General features: G+C 45.3%; 5 protein-coding genes across 5 annotated transcripts in view; 3 read left to right on the plus strand and 2 right to left on the minus strand.

The window, feature by feature from the left end:
- The first annotated feature begins 4,571 nt into the window (after positions 1 to 4,571).
- On the plus strand, positions 4,572 to 8,342 carry LOC131263862 (NAD kinase 2, mitochondrial). Its single transcript, XM_058266138.1, has 4 exons — positions 4,572 to 5,261; positions 6,656 to 7,350; positions 7,407 to 7,806; positions 7,877 to 8,342. The coding sequence occupies exons 1-4, from the start codon at positions 5,225 to 5,227 to the stop codon at positions 7,981 to 7,983; spliced, it is 1,239 nt and encodes a 412-aa protein (XP_058122121.1). The 5' UTR covers positions 4,572 to 5,224; the 3' UTR covers positions 7,984 to 8,342.
- A 4-nt stretch (positions 8,343 to 8,346) lies between these two features.
- Positions 8,347 to 11,631, minus strand: LOC131263856 (diacylglycerol kinase epsilon). Its single transcript, XM_058266132.1, has 5 exons — positions 10,577 to 11,631; positions 9,963 to 10,510; positions 9,730 to 9,895; positions 9,487 to 9,647; positions 8,347 to 9,420 (listed from the first exon to the last, which is right to left on the minus strand). Exons 1-5 carry the CDS (start codon positions 11,235 to 11,237, stop codon positions 9,301 to 9,303), a joined length of 1,656 nt encoding a protein of 551 aa, XP_058122115.1. The 5' UTR covers positions 11,238 to 11,631; the 3' UTR covers positions 8,347 to 9,300.
- Positions 11,632 to 12,030: 399 nt separating this feature from the next.
- Positions 12,031 to 13,832, plus strand: LOC131263859 (probable ATP-dependent RNA helicase Dbp45A). The gene is made up of 3 exons (XM_058266134.1): positions 12,031 to 12,169; positions 12,235 to 13,302; positions 13,365 to 13,832. Exons 1-3 carry the CDS (start codon positions 12,094 to 12,096, stop codon positions 13,814 to 13,816), a joined length of 1,596 nt encoding a protein of 531 aa, XP_058122117.1. The 5' UTR covers positions 12,031 to 12,093; the 3' UTR covers positions 13,817 to 13,832.
- Positions 13,833 to 13,855: 23 nt separating this feature from the next.
- Positions 13,856 to 14,834, minus strand: LOC131263887 (small ribosomal subunit protein eS24). The gene is made up of 2 exons (XM_058266166.1): positions 14,718 to 14,834; positions 13,856 to 14,408 (listed from the first exon to the last, which is right to left on the minus strand). Exon 2 carries the CDS (start codon positions 14,397 to 14,399, stop codon positions 14,007 to 14,009), a length of 393 nt encoding a protein of 130 aa, XP_058122149.1. The 5' UTR covers positions 14,400 to 14,408; positions 14,718 to 14,834; the 3' UTR covers positions 13,856 to 14,006.
- A 1,153-nt stretch (positions 14,835 to 15,987) lies between these two features.
- Positions 15,988 to 18,113, plus strand: part of LOC131263842 (neogenin) — a 106,983-nt gene continuing 104,857 nt past the window's right edge. Inside the window, exon 1 of the mRNA XM_058266107.1 lies at positions 15,988 to 16,295. Within this exon, the coding sequence (XP_058122090.1) occupies positions 16,202 to 16,295 (94 nt within the window). The 5' untranslated portion in view covers positions 15,988 to 16,201. The remainder of the gene's footprint in view (positions 16,296 to 18,113) is intronic.

Raw genomic sequence — 18,113 nt, forward strand, 5'->3', positions numbered from 1 at the left:
CAGCGTTGTCCAAAAGTAAAGATGTTTTGATAAACAAATATTTTGAAAGTGTAGAAAAAGAAAATACTCTCAAAGATAATCATAAGACGAAAAAGAAAAAGAGTATACTAATAGAAGAGAATGTATCTAAAAATCAGTCTACTACAAAAATACCTAAATGAGAAACAATGAACAAATGCAAGATGATCGGAATCGACAATACTAACAAACGAAAAGTTCCTATAGTAACTTCAATATCAAGCAAAGATATTTAACGTTAACGGTAAGAAGAGGAAAAACAGAGAATTTATTAAAAAATTTATAAAAAAAATCAGAGATATACAAGATACATTTTCAAACCTAACGAAGCGTTTATGAACAAATAATTGTAAACTTAAAGTGATGGATACACAATGTTTACCTCGGAATTAGGTAATAGCAGCAAAAAAAAAAAAAATTATTAACCTGCATCGGAATCTAAGAAACGCCTTACCATCCACCTGCAGTGATGGAATATTTTCGTACGGAGCCTCAAATTTTAGAGGGGGGCAAGTTACAGGATGCTACCTGTACCACACATACAGAGCATACTACCCGTGGCTACATTAAGCATACTGCATATTTTGGCAGTATATACCTGATTGGTAATTAAGCATATGACATATCTGCTTACCCACATTCATGAACTATACCTATACAATAATATAAAAGCTAATCAAGCAATGTATACATCACCCTCAGTACATCAGTCGAATAATAAACGTCGTAAAGACGCAGAACTCAAAGAACCTGGTTGTGATTGATTTCACCCCCGAAATCCAGGAACGTTAACTCGCGCCTTATATTTCACGAAAAATATCAGGTGGAATACAATTGTCCACACAGGAACAAATAGCAGCTACTTTGCTTTATCTAATAACCGGACGAACGGTACCGGACTTGGTGACGTCCACATTCATTGAAAGACGCATGCTGCACCAAGTTATCGCCAGCTGCTGCAAAGCAATCCAAACGGCCTTAATGCAGAAATTTCTGCGCGTAAGTGCTAATTTCGAGTCTGTTGTATTGCATGCCAAATTTATTAAGGTACACATTTTTCAGTTTCCACATACCCAACATGAATGGGACACAATTGCACCGAAGTTTGAAGAAAAGTGGGACTTTCCATGCTGTGTGGGAGCAATCGATGGAATACACGTACCAGTGGCTGCCCGGAAAGGAGAAAAGAAGATGCCGGAGAATTATAAAAATTTTCGTAGTATTGTTTGGCTGGCATTAGTGAATGCAGACTGTGAAGTTCAGTTTTCAAATGTCGGTGCTCCAGGTCGGATGGCGGACGGTCGGGTCTATCGATCCAGTAGTTTGGAAACTGCTGTGAAACGAATGCCACCCGACGTGCCAGGACCAGAGGGAATTTCTAAGTATGTTCTTGTTGGAGACAAAGCATTCCAAGGATCAGAACAAATGCTGGTCCCATTTGTTGAGGACACACCAGATCGGCGTATGTTTAACAAGAGGCTTTCTCGGGCGCGGCAAGTGGTGGAGCGTACGTTCGGCCAAATCACCAACCGATTCCGAATTATAAAAATGAGCGACAAAAATTAAACAGCAGAAAAAAAAGTTCCCATTGTAACAACTTGTGTTGTTTTACATAACTTTTAAATTGCGGCCGGTAAATGCAATTTCCGCGCAGACCGGTTAACAGAATTTATCCATAATATTTCAACTCTATGCAGAAGACGTTAATTTTCCCGATGATGCGCTCATCCCCATTATCACCGAAGATAAGCGCCTACAACGAGGCGAAAGAGTTAGAGAATTATTCGTAAAACATTTTCAATCCAACGTAGTTTCTGTTCAATAAGTTCAGTATAAAGTAACAGTAACTTCAAGCTCTAATTCCTATAACTAATATTCCATTGCCATTTTATGATTTGCAATCTGCGGTATCTGGTGTCTTGACTTCCATCACTTGTTGAAGGCTTGTTGATGAACATTCGCTGCTCTGGTGTCTTTCTTCCTTTAATCAGGTGCCAATATTTCTGTAGGAGTGTCTTTTCTTGCAAAAAACATATTGAGATATTCAGTCCTGGCACGTTCAGTAGAATTCGTGGCTACAGCCGTGGCTGTCTGTTAGATGACCTGTTGATGTATCCTTTGAGTATATGGCTTCTTTATGTCTGCAATTTAATGCTAATATTTAATGCCCCAAACAACACTATGAAATGTTTATAGTTGAGCCCATCTTCGAAGCGTCCCACGGCTGAAACACGGTTGTTACTCCTTCCTCGTGCAATCCTATACTATATTTTAAAATTGTATTAACTCAGTATCCATTACAGCCCATCCAGAAGACACAACATAAGATGACATCGTAGGGACGTCTGAAGTACCAGCTAACCAACCTGCCAGTCAGCCAGCCAGGCAACGCCAGTGCGTCATTATTCCCTTAATTAGGGAAATGATAGGGCAGAGCTAGTCAGGGATGCGGCACTAGATGAAGTGTAGGAGATGCGTAAGTATGGCTACTTAGGCAGGGATAGTGTACTATGTATTTCGTTAGGGTTAGGTTAGTTAGGAGACGTTCGAATCAAACAACTGATAGGGCAGAGCTAGTCAGGGATGCGGCACTAGATGAAGTGTAGGAGATGCGTAATTATGGCTACTTAGGCAGGGATAGCGTACTATGTATTTCGTTAGGGTTAGGTTAGTTAGGAGGTTCGAGCATTTTCGAGCTCTTTTAGTTACTTCAAAGAGTTTTACATAGTCAATTTTGGTATGCCACCTATTTTTTCCTTGGTCAGGTACGGAGCATACGGAGATAGTAAAAATGTACCACCACCACCTTTTCATGCTTAGCGACAGGCCACACCAAATTTTGATTAGGGTATATTTCGCCAGGGATGTCAGGATCTAGTAAGACCACTATCTTTGAACGGAATCAACAGTAGCTGTTGCGTGGCTAATATCTTAGTTAGGACAGGTAACATGCGAGGTTGGTGGTGTAAGAAACAGCTTTTTGCCGAGTTTTTTAGGGAGTAGTGAGGGATGCTCTTATGACACCTTCGAGTCTGTTCTTAGGAACCGCCCGCCTCTTTGGGTGCCCACGGAGTGCATAATATGCATTTTTCTTGGCTTTAACAAAAAAAAAATCAAACTAGCTGTCGTAGAATACACGCAACAATCGCACCAACGTGTTTGCTAACTAGTCCGGGTACCGGGAAAAAACAAACTATCCTATCACCATGTTCATGATTGAATTCTACCCAAAATAGATGGATCCTCTTGCCCCTAAAAGTTTACCAGTTACTGCCGCATGCTACCCGCGAAGTCCTTCCTACATACACGCTCCTCATAGTCGTACTGTGTTTTTCAACTGCCATCGCTGCCAGGCCGGTAAGTATGATACAGAAGTAATTAAGGATTAGCTCACTGTTCTAATTGCACTGTTCTTCAATACATTGTTTTTACTTACATGGTCGCCTAGATGATCTTTCATATCATCTATTTGATGAATCTATGGGCCCGAAAATGCTCGCCGGAGGCTGCCGCATGTCATCGTTCTTTAGATGTTAACTGCCATTGCTGCCAGGCCTGTAAGTATGGAAAAAATGTACATCAGCCTAATGTTCCGATTGTTCATCCTTTTCATTTATGGGGTTACATGTACAAATCGGTGGAAAGAATCAAAAATTATTTACAAATTTGTTATTTCAGCAGAAAATACCTTGAAGGTATCTGTATCTAAATCCCATTCAAATGTTTATTTCATTAAATAAGAATCGAGGTAGAATATTTGTTGAATCAAGTTGTTTGCCTTGAAAAGACCTTTCATTTGAGGTGTCTGTTGCTGAAATTGACCTAGGCACTAAAAAGTTATTAGCAATTTGGCTATTTCAGTTATTATTTCAAGCTGCGACCAAGTTTTTGAAGCTTGTTGGCGCGCTGCAGCTTTATGCTAGTGGTGGGTAAACCAAATCCCCAAATCCGAATCCCAATCCAAGAAACAGTCGGTCCAAGACACTCGGATAATGGACATTCTACTGTATTTCTTTGTAAAAAATAGGTTCTAGGAATTTTTCTAGAGCCTAACTTGCAAATCGCGCAAAAAACTCAATCTATGTCCATTGGACATTCTACCCAGCGTTCGATTTGTTTAGGACAGTTTAGGAGTCAGGTTTTAGGACACAGTTTTAACAGTTTAGGATCAAGTCAGAATCGAATCAAATCGAGTCCCAAACAAATCAAAACAGATTCGAGTCCTAAACAAATCAAATCAGATTCGAATCCCAAACAAATCAAAACAGATTCGAGTCCCAAACAAATCAAATCTTTAGAATCCGTCAAAAGGGATTCGAATCTTTAGAATCCGTCAAAAGGGATTCGAATCTTTAGAATCCGTCAAATGGGATTCGAATCTTTAGAATCCCTCTAGGGATCGAATCTTCGAATCTTCCGAGTCCCGATTCTGCCAACACTAATCCCGAGCCGGTATCGGTCTATAAATATTTACCTCCTATCAATGGAGTGTGCAAAAATCTTACATTCAATTGTTTTTACAAATATATCCGTGTTTTATCGATAGCGTTCCTAAAGAGGGTAGTCGAAACGACGGTTCGAAGTGTGTTTACGGAAATTCAACATCGTGGGCGAGGTACATGCTGTGGAAATCTTGGAGCAAAGCATCTTTGGTAACTTTCCAGCCAGAACCATACGGGGCCCAAAATCGCCTTGAAGTAAAGACGATAACCACATGATGAGCACAGCGTGAGCTAGTCGGCAAGGAAAGGGAGTGAAACCTGCACCCCTGAGGTTCTTATCGCGTCAGTGTACAGCGGTGGGGAAGCCATTCGGCAAACAAGAGGCAACTGTTCGTGGACGTCGAATATCCTTATCAGTAACGAGACGCGTGTGCAAGCGGACAGTCGCCGAGTACGGAAAGACCGAATATATCCGTGGTCAGTAAAGTGAGCCAATTTTTCCAGCGTTTTTTAAACATCGCTTTCAAGAAATCCGTTGGAAATGTGAACGATTCCAACTGCACGGTTTTTAGCTACTACGAACCGATCGTGAACCATTTGGAAAAATAAGAAGTGCCTTGGATACAGCGTCGAGGGAGTGCCAGCGCCACGTTATCAAACGGCAATACAGGAATTTCCGGACCCATCGTCAACGTCGAGGTGGATTAGCACCAGACACATCTGCTCTGTGATTATCAACAACGAAACGGACGGTTTCTTGCCAAATGTTTCAACTAAATCAACTCATCCGCAATGTTTCAGGTGAGAAGCGAACGTAAATGTGCAAAACACGGTGTGGAACCGCGTCGGAACCGGTTTTTCTACGGTGCAGTAATGTTCGCATAATGACCTCGCTAAAAACAGTGTTTACAGAAGCGATACGTCGATGCACATGCACAAACCGGATTGGCAAACGTAATTTTAATCGCGCTCTCAATATCACACCATTTTTTAAGACTCACCCAACCTTGCTTGATCTTGCTTTCAAACCATGGGTTACTTCGTGGCTTTACTCCTACTCTTATTAATCTACGCACAATTAACACATGGAGCCCCGGAGAATGCGCAATCGATCTTGATCGATCTCTCCATGTGTGTTATTTGTCGAAAACTCATGCTTCGCTGGTAATTTGCGCTGTTTGCGATGAAGGGAGAGTAAAATTCTCCGCCACCAAAACGTCCAATAGACGCCAGTCGTCGCGGAATCAAAAAGAAGAGACAATCTTATCATTTCGATTACTTCCAATTGCGTGACCATTATCAGCAAACACACCCCATATGCTCGCACGTAAAAATCGGACAGCCCAGATTGGGTTCAGCTTCCAATCCATTGACGTCGTCATCCAGAAGATATTTACCGCCAAATTGTTGGGGAAAAAAAGTTCACCGAGCCGAGACATTTCAAGGTCCTCCCCCCCGCATGGATGAACGGAACGTTGCAAAAAAAAAAAAAATAAAAAAAATACAGGACCAACTCGTAGGCACAACCTCTGCGTCATGTTATGACGCCGCGTGTCTTCTTGCCGATGTGGAGATAGTACATGTTTTTATTGTTTGAAGAATAATAATAAACACATCGCATCACATGTTTGATTCACGCTTATCGTGTAAAGTATTTAAGCAAAACATGTGAGGTCATAACACGCTGGTCACTTCCGCTTACAATTTCCTGAAACTAATATCCTAGATAAAATGCACCACGTTTGCAATGAAAAAGGCGATTAGTTTAATGAGACTTATAGCTCGTAATAGTGAATGCAACTTCGGTCTACATAGACAAACTCAAGGTTTATCTGGTAGATAAGAGGTACAGAAAATCTGCATATTCACAATTTTCCTCCGTGTACGTTACGTTTTTGCCGTCCTATCAGAGAAGTGTTACTGTTATCTACTAACATTAACAGGTGATTTGTATGACTGGTAACTTACAAACTACTGACATGTTAAGATTTAATTACATTCTACCTAATAATAACAGATTGAATGAGTATAGATGGGCACGTGTACAACTTTAAGGTATTTTCTTTTCTAAAACTCGTTTACATAAAATTTAAGATTTACGGAAATTAATTTTTTCCCACCAACTTGTACTTGGCTCACTGCCTAAAAGCTTTTGTAGATTACGAAAACAATTTTTCTTCTCAATTCCGTCGCAGGATTTAAACCAGTGCTGCTCCAAAATATTACCAAACTGCGCCACTTCGGCACGAACCCGCGGGAAAAATTGCGTCGCGTGCTCGTAGTATCGAAGCTGACACGTCTCGAGTTCGAAAAAATCCGTGAAGAGCGGCTGAGCGACGAAAGCTTGGAGCAGATGATCCGCGATCGCGGCACCGACTACGATGCGATCAAGTACTACCACCAGCTGCACAAAACCGTCGAGGAGAAGGTGGTGCAATCGTTCCGAGCGCACGGCATCGAGGTGAAGGTGGTCAACCGGATAACGATCCACAAGGATGCACTGCAGTGGGCCGATCTGATCGTGCCGGTGGGGGGCGATGGTACGTTCCTGCTGGCGGCCGGCCGTGCCAGTCCGTTCTTTCTCTCGAACGGCAAGAAGACTCCCGTGGTAGGCTTTAATTCTGATCCTCGACGATCCGAGGGTCGCCTGATGCTGCCGAAGCAGTACTCGAAGCACGTTGGGGAAGCAATAGAAAAGATCATCGGTAACGATTTCCGGTGGATGCATAGGTCGCGAATCCGCACGACACTCGTCGGCACGGACACGAACGTGCGACCCTCGCCGATGGATCTGCACGAGTTTCACTCGCAACCCGTCGAGCATAAGGAAGTGATGTCGACGGCACGGAACGGGAAAAGTCGAATTTTACCCTACCTTGCGCTAAACGAGGTATGATCAAGGATTCACATAAACCTCGCACGATTTTAAGCACTCTGCATTTTTAGGTTTTTATCGGTGAAATGCTGTCGGCGCGAGTGTCCCACCTGCATCTCCGCATCGATCAGTCGGAGCTGGTGACGAAAACGAAAAGTTCCGGGCTGTGCGTCAGTACCGGCACCGGTTCGACCTCTTGGTTGACCAGCATGAACCGGCTGTCGACCAACAACGTAAAGGATCTGATGGAGATCATCAAAAGGCGTACGGCACCGGGGGCACTGGACAGCATCGATGCCGAGTCCGTGTCGCAGGAGTATAACGACGATTTAGTGTTCGCACCGGACGATCCCAGGCTGTGCTACTCGATTCGCGAACAGATCTGTGTCGGGGTGTGGCCCAACCCGAAGGGGTTGGAATCGCGCGGCTTTGCGAAGGAAATCTTTGTCAAATCGCGCTGTGTGGATGCCAGTACGTATACGGCAGGGTTATATCTCAAGAAAGTTCCAATAAACACCTTCTACTCGTACATTTCTTTCAGGTTTGGTGATAGATGGCAGTATTGCTTATAACTTCAACGACGGTGCCCGAGCCTTGCTGGAGGTTTACCCGGAAGATTCCCTTCTAACCATCGATATGGATGACTGATGCTTTTGCAATCGTTTCTACAAATGCCTGCAGGACTTAAAAACATTGCACACACAAAAAACCGTTCCCCCCTTCGTTTTGTCCCGCGCCGGGCGAATTGGTTTGGGTGCTTTCCAGATTATGTTTATGTTTAATTTTCTCCTGTTCACTCCCTGGCGCCACGTTCCGTACCGTAAAGTCCCGGGGAGGCCTGATTTGTTTCGTTATAATCGTTTATGCTCGCGGTTGGATTATGTTTTGTAATTTATTTGCGAATTTGCACGGTTTATGGTGCTGCTGACGGTGCATTTATTTATCGATCCTCTCCCATGTTATAGTACATAACTGTAAGTAGAAAGTTTAATAAATTTTATATAATGTTTTTATACAACGTTCTTCCCTCTTTTTCCTTCGAGCAGTTATCATGCGTACAGTACTTAGTTTTGATTGGTAGCATTGTTTGTTCGGACAATCAAACTATTTTGAAGAAAATGTACGCATTTATTTTGTCCCTTTCCGTTTACCGCAACCCGTACTAGACGTTGGATCCGATGCCTGCTTTTTTCTCTACTGTGGGTGTTTTTCTTTTCCAATAAAATATTCAACGATTTAACGCTTCCGATGTACACGATGAGTGTTATCAGGAGATAATCTAAACATCGCCGAACAGAAAGGGCAGCAATAATCGCGCTTCTCGTTTGTTGAAGCTGACTGATTCTTCTTTGTGGAAGCTGATTTTAAAAAGTTTAAATACATCTATCTAGAACCGAGTGTAACATTAGTTTTAACAGATTGGGAGAGATTGCAGTTTGCTTGATGATTCGGTGTAAAAGTGACGTTCTTCTTGAGATCAACATTAGCGATAGAGTATGTGGGTAAAAATTCACTTGAACGGTGAGAATACACCAGTACTAGAGAGTGGTTATATCGATTACATCTGTGGTTTAAGTTATTTCGCCTAAGGTGGATTGGTGGCTTACGCTATAAATATACTTCAATCGGTATGCACGATAGAAACAAAAGATTTTTCATGCAACACACTCGCAAACACGCCATTTAACGTTTGTTCTAATAGTAGTAACCCGGTAAAATCGGTTGCAACCCGAAAATGTTCAATGACACATAAAAGCATAAGTAGGAAGGTAAGGACTTTTGTTTGGCAAATCCGCAATTCGCTGCGGTGATACTAACAAAGACGAGCCCCAACGTGGAACCGAACACGTGATGCAGTCCACAGTTGAATAGCGGGAACATCTCACTTGAACGTGAAATATCAGATACCTCGTTTTGCTCAAACATTTTCGACTCACATCGGAGCAGTGGCTGGCTTTTCATTGCTCACTTTTTGACATTTTTCAACATCGTCGCCTGGCCGTAGTGCTGAATGTTGATATCACAGGGCGACTGCATCCACGGTTCCCCGTCCGCTTGCATCGGGAGGGTTCGTTTTAGCACGATCTAAAGGAAAGAATGGAACATTTTTGACCTAGTTTACTACTTCCGACGTTGAGTGCGTCCACTTACCCGTACACTTTTCGCCTGCCCCAACCGGACCGGTTTGCTAAGGCCCACCTGCAGCTGGGCGATATGAAATGATGAAACCACACCAAACACTTCCAAAATGCCATCGGAAATACTGTGAATTTCCTTCATGATGCTATGCGTCGGGGAGTTTTTACTCATTTCTAAACGTGGGATGGAAGAGGAAACCGTTTCGATCACGTTTTCATTTGATAGTGCCTACTAGATGTTTAGATGTTTGCTTACCCCACAGTTTGACACCGGCACCCCATGAATCAATGTTCAACACAACGACGGACTGCAGCTGAGGTAACTCGATTCGTTCGCCATCGAGGTAGAGTTCAAGGTTTTTCTCTAGTTCCACGCAATCCTGTTGGACCACTTGCTGGGTTCCGAAGCACAGGTAGAGTAGCTATGACAAAAGAAAATGATAAGCGAATGAATCTATTGCCCCAGTCGTTCCTGTATTTGAAATTTACCTTATTCACAAAACGACTACTGTACAGATAGAAGGAACTTTCTCTTGCTTTGTGGAAATTCAACGTCACCAGGGCATCAACGCCGACGCTCAAATAATTGTACACGTAAAAATGTCGTCCCGGCTTGAAACCGGGCATGTGGAAGCGTGCCAGCGAGGAGTGGGTTGTAATGGCCGCCAGCCATCGATCGAGTTGCACCGTTTCGGCGCTGGCAATGCGCGTCAGGTAGTCGATCGGATCGAACTCGTCCGGACCTTCGGCGCCCCAGCCAAGCACGCGAGATAGATCGTTTCCGGTGCCCATGGGGAGGATGGCCACCTCCGGGTGCGGCTCCACCTTCATCTGCAGGATCGTATTCAACACCCAGCCGACGGTTCCATCACCACCAGCCACTAAAATACGGCAGCGTGTCGGTGCGGCATGGATGGCCCACTGGAGGGCTTCATGGGGTCCATGCTGGCCCAGCTCGAACACTTGCAAGGGATGCAAAATGCCCCGCATTAAGGCAACAACCTGGTCGGCACCACTGCTTCCGGATTTTGAGTTAGCTATGAATGAAAAAAGAAGAGAATTAAACAAACTGTGATTACGTTGTGGATACACGGAAGCCCTACCGACGACAATCAACGGCCGCCATTTGGCTTTCCACTCCGGTGGAATGATGCCGGTGAGGTGCACTTTCGGTGCCACCTTACTCCGCGACGCTAGGATACACTTGGGTGGGAAGATCATCTCCTTAAATGGGCCAAAGTCGCACAGGGTCGTGGACACCTCACTGAAGCACTTATCGTGTGCCATCCGCTGGCACCAGGCGCACCGTTGTCCGAACAATCCCAGCTCGCTCGTTTGATCAATGTCCTCGCCGCACACGCTACACTCCGCCCCGAGCGGAAGGTTGCCCTTCACCCACAGGTGTCGACTGGTGGACCCATCATCTGCCCGGGTGCGAATGCGAAGCTGTTTGCAGGGGAACTTTTCGTCCGCCTTCCGGACGCATCCATTGTCCGAACAGACGCCGCAGCTCTCACAAAAGTGCCCGTTCGAGGACATCGACGTATCGCACACGGAGCATACGCAGGCCCGCGACAGCAGCTTCACCGATTTCCACGCATGCCGTCGGCAGTTGTCCGGTATGTACACGACATCCTCCTTCAGAAAGAAGCGCCCGGCGAGCCAGATGAACCCGAGGCCGAGCAGAACAGAAAGGAAAAGCGTAAAGCTAAAGTCCAGCATTACGCCACGAGTGTTCGAGAAGGGACGGAAGGTTAAGCGCATTAAGTGTGAACAGTCGCAAATTCGGCCGCCGTTCTGCCTTCTTTCTTCTGCCCGGCTGCAGCAAACTTTCTTTGGAATGTTAACACACACTCACTACTTTCACTTGCAAATGCATCTGCATCACGCACTATCGGTTAGGGGAGGGGAAATGTAAACGAACTCAAACCCCCGTGGAACGTTTGTGTCCCATACGACAAATCGAAGCACAAAACACCATAAACACTACGCGCTTACTCGTAATAAAACAGAACCCGTATCAGAGAAGGTTAAAGCCCGAACGCTTCAACAATATTTCAACTTCATTTCTACATCTAGCTACTTCGGACGGGCTCCTACGCCATTGACAAGTGAAATGTGACGGAAAAACGATTTTCCACTTTCTTTCTGGTGCGCGCTTGCTGGTGTTGTTTTTCCTCCGCCTTTCGCCGCAGAACAGCTGATGCGTAGTAAGAAGAACTAAAGCACGCAAAGATGTGGCGTGACGCATGTTTATTTACATTCTCCAGCCAAGGTTATTTAATTCCCTAGTATGGCTGTATAGTAATCTTGAATTAAAATAATAGAAAAAGGACAAATTTGTAATAAAACCAATAAACTGAATGAGAAGCTGACATAAATAAGTGTGCTCATTGCCAACCATCATTGTAGGCTATTTAAATTAAACTCAATTCAAAGCAACGATTTACAAGTTCGTCAATTTAAAAAATATACGGTCCTGCGTAGCTGTCAAAATTGGCCAGCGTGCTGCGATAGAAAACATTTATCACCACGCGCGTGTTGTTTGAACATTTTTGTTGATTGATTGTAATAGTTTCAACTAGGTATTTTCGAGTTATTTGAAGCATTTTACCTCAAAATGAGTTTGAGGACGGATAAGAAGTTTGCGGATTTAGGATTAACATACTGGATCACACGACAAACCGAGAAACTAGGTACATGTTCATGCCGACAGTTGCTAGAATCTTCGATGGATATGATCGCTTATATTTGTTTTCAGGATTGCGCCGGCCGACACCAATTCAGGTGGAATGCATACCTCGTATCCTGCAGGGGCAAGATTGTATCGGTGCAGCCAAAACTGGATCGGGTAAAACGTTTGCCTTCGCCTTGCCCATCCTGCAGAAATTAAGCGAAGAGCCTACGGCAAACTTTGCCCTCGTACTAACGCCAACGCACGAGCTGGCGCACCAGATAGCGGAACAATTTATCGTTGCCGGAAAGCCGATGAATGCGCGGGTTTGTGTGGTTACCGGCGGAACGGATCAGCTGCTCGAAAGCCAAAAACTGCAAGCCCGCCCGCACATCGTCGTAGCCATGCCGGGCCGGTTGGCCGACCACCTGTCGGGTTGTAATACGTACTCTTTCGCTGCCCTGCAGTTTCTGGTAGTGGACGAAGCAGATCGTGTGCTTAGTGGAAGTTTCGACGATGATTTAAAAGTGATTAACAAATTCCTGCCAGCGAAACGACAGAATCTGTTCTTTTCCGCCACGATGAAAGATTTTCTTAAGATGTCCTGCGTGCTCCCGATAGCGGACGATGCGTACGAGTGGTCGGAACAGTCGGAAGTGGCCACGGTGGAAACGCTCGATCAACGGTATATCCTGTGTGCGGATTACGATCGCGACATGATGCTGGTGGAAGCGTTGCGTGAATACAGGGAGGAACATGAAGATGCTAGCGTTATGATTTTCACAAACTCCAAGAAAGACTGCCAAGTCCTGTCGATGACGTTGGATAAGATTGGGTTTGAAAATGTGTGCCTACATGGGTTCCTACGACAGAAGGAGCGTGTGGCCGCGCTGAGTCGATTCAAATCGAAACATGTGCGAATACTAATTGCGACCGATGTGGCTAGTCGTGGACTTGATATTCCTGACGTCCAGTTAGTGTTGAACCATCGGCTACCGAAGATGCCGAATGAATATATCCACCGGGTTGGACGAACTGCTCGTGCCGGGCGGTCTGGGTTGGCGCTGTCGATCTTCCGCTTTCCGAGGGATTTGGAGTTTTTGGGAGAAATTGAGAGCCTCATCAACACGAAGCTTACCGAACATCCAGTCGATGGTGGGTGTAGCATTGGGTGATCTTCTAACCGTCTTTCAACTCAAAAATGTTTCCATTTACAGATAAACTAGTTCAGCGCATTTTCATGCAGGTGAATGTAGCGCGACGAGAAGCAGAGATGAACCTGGATAATAAGGACTTTGATGAACGACAGAGTAATTATCGTCGTATGGGTTGGATGCGGCAGGGCCTTGATCCGGACGAAATGGAAGCGAAGTGGCTGGAGGAAAAAGAAGCACGTAACCAGGCTCGTCGTGAGCGATTGAAAAAGGAAAACGAAGAACGTCGCCGGCGAGGAACGGACCTGGAACAACAGAATGCAGCCGCAGCGAGTGATCCCCGATTCCAGATGGCCGCAGCGGATAAAAAGTTTAAGAAAAGAAAATTCATTAGCGCCAACAAGCTGGACGAGCTGGTAGAAAAGAAGAAAACCGAATCGAACACCTCAGCAGGCGGCGTCAACGAGAAACGCAAAAAGATTGTGAAAAAGAAACCGAAGATTGCACAACAATAAAAACTGCACCTGATAAACAAACACAAAACACTGTCCGGGTATGGTTTCTCCTTAAATGGTAGTTTGTTGCTTATATTCTCATTCCTTTTGCGGAATGTTTCTCATTTTTCCGCGCAAGAGAAAACATATAAACTTAAAACACGGACCGACGTCGACCACCTTCGGCAGCACCGCATCAAGAGTAAGCGTCTTACTTCTTGACGGCCTGGCCAACCTTGGCCTTCTTGGTACCGCGCACCTTCTTCATACGGTTCTTGCGTTCCTTGCGCTGCTTGCGAGTCATCTTCTTCTTCTCGTACAGTCCGTGGCGACCGAGGCGGTGCTTGGGTTCGAACTTCTTGGCGTAATCCAGGGTGTCGTAGATTAGGGCGAAGCCGGTCGACTTGCCGCCACCGAAGTTGGTGCGGAAACCGAACACGAACACCACATCGGGGGTCGTTTTGTACATCGCAGCAACCTTGTCACGGATCTCCTTCTTGGGGACCGAGGCAAGCCCGGGGTGCAGGACGTCGCAGACCATCTGCTTGCGGGCCAACAGCCGGTTGGTCATGAAGCGACGAGTACGAATGGTTGCCGTGGTCATCTTGGGACTCTAAAACGATAGATAAACGAAATATTAGTCATTGTTTACAATAGCACAGTGATTTAATGCTGAGGCGTCTGTTGTTCACGTTGATGGAACATCCGCTTATTGGTCCGTCCGGTTCGTACGTCGGCACCTGGGACGTACACACACTGGAGCATAACCTCACCACGTTCCGTCAACGTTTCAACAAACGATTTATGAGCGTTTTTTCACAAATCCACAAGCCAATTTACAAATTGGTGCAGTTGATGGTTAGGTTAGGCTGTTGGCATCAGTTTATGGCATGTTTCGGGGTAATTTTGGCACGATAAACACCTTTATTTGCAGACTATCTCCGAAGTCGCAACACGTCTTCGCGAACGCACTTTATCGAAAAGAAAGAAGCATGGCGGGCCGATAGTGATGCAAGCACAGAGAGGGACCTGGTAGGTTTTTACCGATCCTTTCAATGGACTTACGAACCCATATTGAGTTAAAAGGAACTTACAATTATGTTGCCAAAAAAATAGTGAAATGAGCAAACAAGTTCGAAAAATTTTAAATAATAAAAACCCTGACTTAATGAAGCAAATTTTCCCCGAGAAAGCAGCTTTTAGTAACCAAAATACCTATAATATTTTGCTTTTGACATTCATTCTTTTTTAAACATATTTCCAGGAACTAACTCCCGTATTCCTATTCCATCGCTACTAGAATGACATATTTGACAGCTCGTCATCAGGTTGGCAGCAATGTCATTATCAAGATACTTAGTACTATGATATGCCATCTTAGAAACCTTGGCCAAGAATGACGTTTTATTTTCGACCCTCATTTTTCCGGCGAAAAGGCGAATTCCCTCTCATAATTCAGGCGAAATTTACTCTACATTTGAAACGGTAAAAATAGCCTTGAAATGTTCCGCATGTTCTAGCTCAATGACCTGAACCGGCAAACCGTTTTTTCCCGGTTCGTGTACATACACGGATGTGGAAGTGTTTGTGTACAAAATGCAAATGGGTTTGTGATCCGGTTCATTCTTCGACAGAGAAAATTGTTCTCTCTGTTTTAGGAGGGAATTTATAGAAAACATTGGAAAAGATGGTCAAAATATAGTCTCTTTCATAAGAAAAAGTTACGTGTCTTTCATAGACCTTTCGTTTAAGGGGTCATTTGTCAAAATCGGTTGAGGAGTAAAAAAGTTATTTGCAAATTGCCTCTTTTCAACCTAAATTGCTTTACGTTTTCGCCCTAAGTGCTATCTCTTTCCCACACAGGTTCCTTTCATTTTTCGCCCGAGGTGTCCTCTCTTTCCCACAAAGGTTTTTTTTCCGAAGCCGAAGCGAAAGAACAAGCAGATCAGTTTTTGTTGGACTCTCGTGAAGTGCGGAGCTACGTTGGACGTAGTGCACGATTGTACGATTGGTGGTGTGGTGTTTGTGCCATTAAAGAGTGCTTCTATTATTATTTTATCGCGCGTATCGTGCTGTGTGCAATGTTTCATTAATTTCACGACACATTTAGCATCACCAAAGCCTACGGCGAATAGTGGCTTGCCAACGAAATGAAATCGATGCTGCGGATGCGGTCGCAGAAAGGTGGTGAATACATTAGCGTGAAGTGATAATACAGTGAACCGATGCTCCCCAACAGCCATTGTTGATCGAATTGTTGATTAACAATTTGTTGGTCGAAGTCCCGAGCGAACGGGTTGTTGCACAGTGGTTGGCACACTCGATGTGCGGTGCTGGCAAGCGATCTGCGTGGAGTAGTGCCAGCAGCGTGAAACAACAGCATCAAGCAACAGCGGCAACGAGGAGATGATGCTCCGAAGCTGCACGGCACGCCGGCATCTAATCGTATGCATGGCGACGGTGTTTTCGCTAATGTTTACAAAATGTTACGCCAGTCAAGGTAAGGTAACCCAGCGGGGGAAACAGGGGAAACAAAAAGGTCGTTGATGGACATGGATGGTGCACGATGGTGAGTGCGAGTGAGAGGCGTGATTGGCGGTGCGGTATAAGTAGGCTGTGAAACGTAGACATAGCGCAGCATTAGCCAGCATAGGATCGATAACCCACCGTGGTTGGAGGCCGCGCGGACGAAAAACCGGCTGTTTCAAACTGTCCCGGCCGCTGCATACACGCGGGGTGAATAATTGCAAAGCCAAACAACATGCCTTTTTGGAGGGAAGCAGTCGGACGCCGCCGGGGTTTCCGAGGGGTCTGTTGTCGAACACGCGAAAGCTAAACTCGCGTGTCGCGTTGTGTCGCCGGTTTTGGAAAACAAATCCAACATCCAACGGGAGCAGCCGTTGGGTCCACGGCCACTTGCGCGCCTTCCCTTGCGCCGGGCAGGGAGTTGAAAATGTGACACAAATGGCGAAGAGCCTGCTAACGTTAAGAGCTAAGGACAGTCTACTATGGTTTTGTTTACTCAAACAAAATATGCAACAAACTATCCTACGAAGGGTCGCTCCTGTTTGTCGATGTTTCGTCGAAATCGAATAAATTCTGAAATTAAATCTTTTTTTAGTAAAAAATTATGAAAAGGAATGTAATTCCATCCTGAGAAAACTCTACTAAAACTAAAACTAGAAACTAAAACCAAAGGTTTAGTAAGGCATACTTCATATTTCCTTCGATTGAAAATTGCACAATTCAATCTTTTCGGTGACACGCTTTTCGTAGCTTACCACTCGAATTCTCCTTCCCGAAACGCCTAATCATTAATAATAACCCGACCTTGCACGACCCCACCAGAGATCTGAAGAAACCATTTGGCATGCAGCTTTGGAGACACATCTGGTGCTACCATTTTTGGGAAACGTATCATATTTCCTCATTTGTGGTTTTTCTTTAATTTTTTTTCCTCTTTCTTACCATAACCATACCAACCCGATTATTCAACTGTCCCGCACCAGCGCGCCAAAGCCGAGTATTGTGCAAAATGGGAGAAAAATGAAATCAACTCCTTAAACGTACCAGGGCGATGAAAAATGGCCCCAAAGACACGTCAAAGAATCAATGGGACACATCCCTCCCCGGAGCAGGGGGTGTTGGAGGGGCAATTATTGGATCTCTCTGTTGCGGGGTGCGGGCTAGCTTATGCTCTCGATGCGGTGGCGAGACGGTGGTAGGCCTCGCGTCCTCACGAGCATTATGTTTGCCTTCACGCGCCAACCGCGCGGATCAAGCCGACGACGAACCCGTTTGAAAAACCATTACTTCAACCTTCCCACCATGGGAGGGAGGAGACTGCAGGAGGCCTTTGGAGCAGGGGTGGTCGATCGACGAACCGGTACTGTTCACGACGCCGAGTTGCACACACGTCTGTGTGTGTGTGTGTGTGTGTGTGGAAACAGGAAAAGGTACCACGAGGGCCGAGCCGGCCGAGATCGGTAACAAATGGCAGTAAAATGAAGTAATTAGCCATGTTCGGACCACGCCGGCGACGTTCGCAGGTGATAATCATGCACGAGATCGGCTAAATATCGCTTACACCACCGGGGCACGGCTTATCGACGCCCGGATCGCTTTAAATTGGCCGCCCAACGGTGCAGCCGGCCGCGGTCTGGAGAACCCCCCACCCCCCCCGTCTCGCCTTGGAGAGGCAAACAAGTGCTGGAATTGTGGCGCGCGAAACAGAAGCCCGGGGCTTGCGAAGGACACACAACGTTTCGGTGCGTCCGTAAATGGGCCCCCGGTGAAAGGGGACACCGTGGCGTACCAA

Source organism: Anopheles coustani, chromosome 2 (genome assembly GCF_943734705.1).
Source record: "Anopheles coustani chromosome 2, idAnoCousDA_361_x.2, whole genome shotgun sequence".
NCBI classification, from domain to species: Eukaryota; Metazoa; Arthropoda; class Insecta; order Diptera; family Culicidae; genus Anopheles; species Anopheles coustani.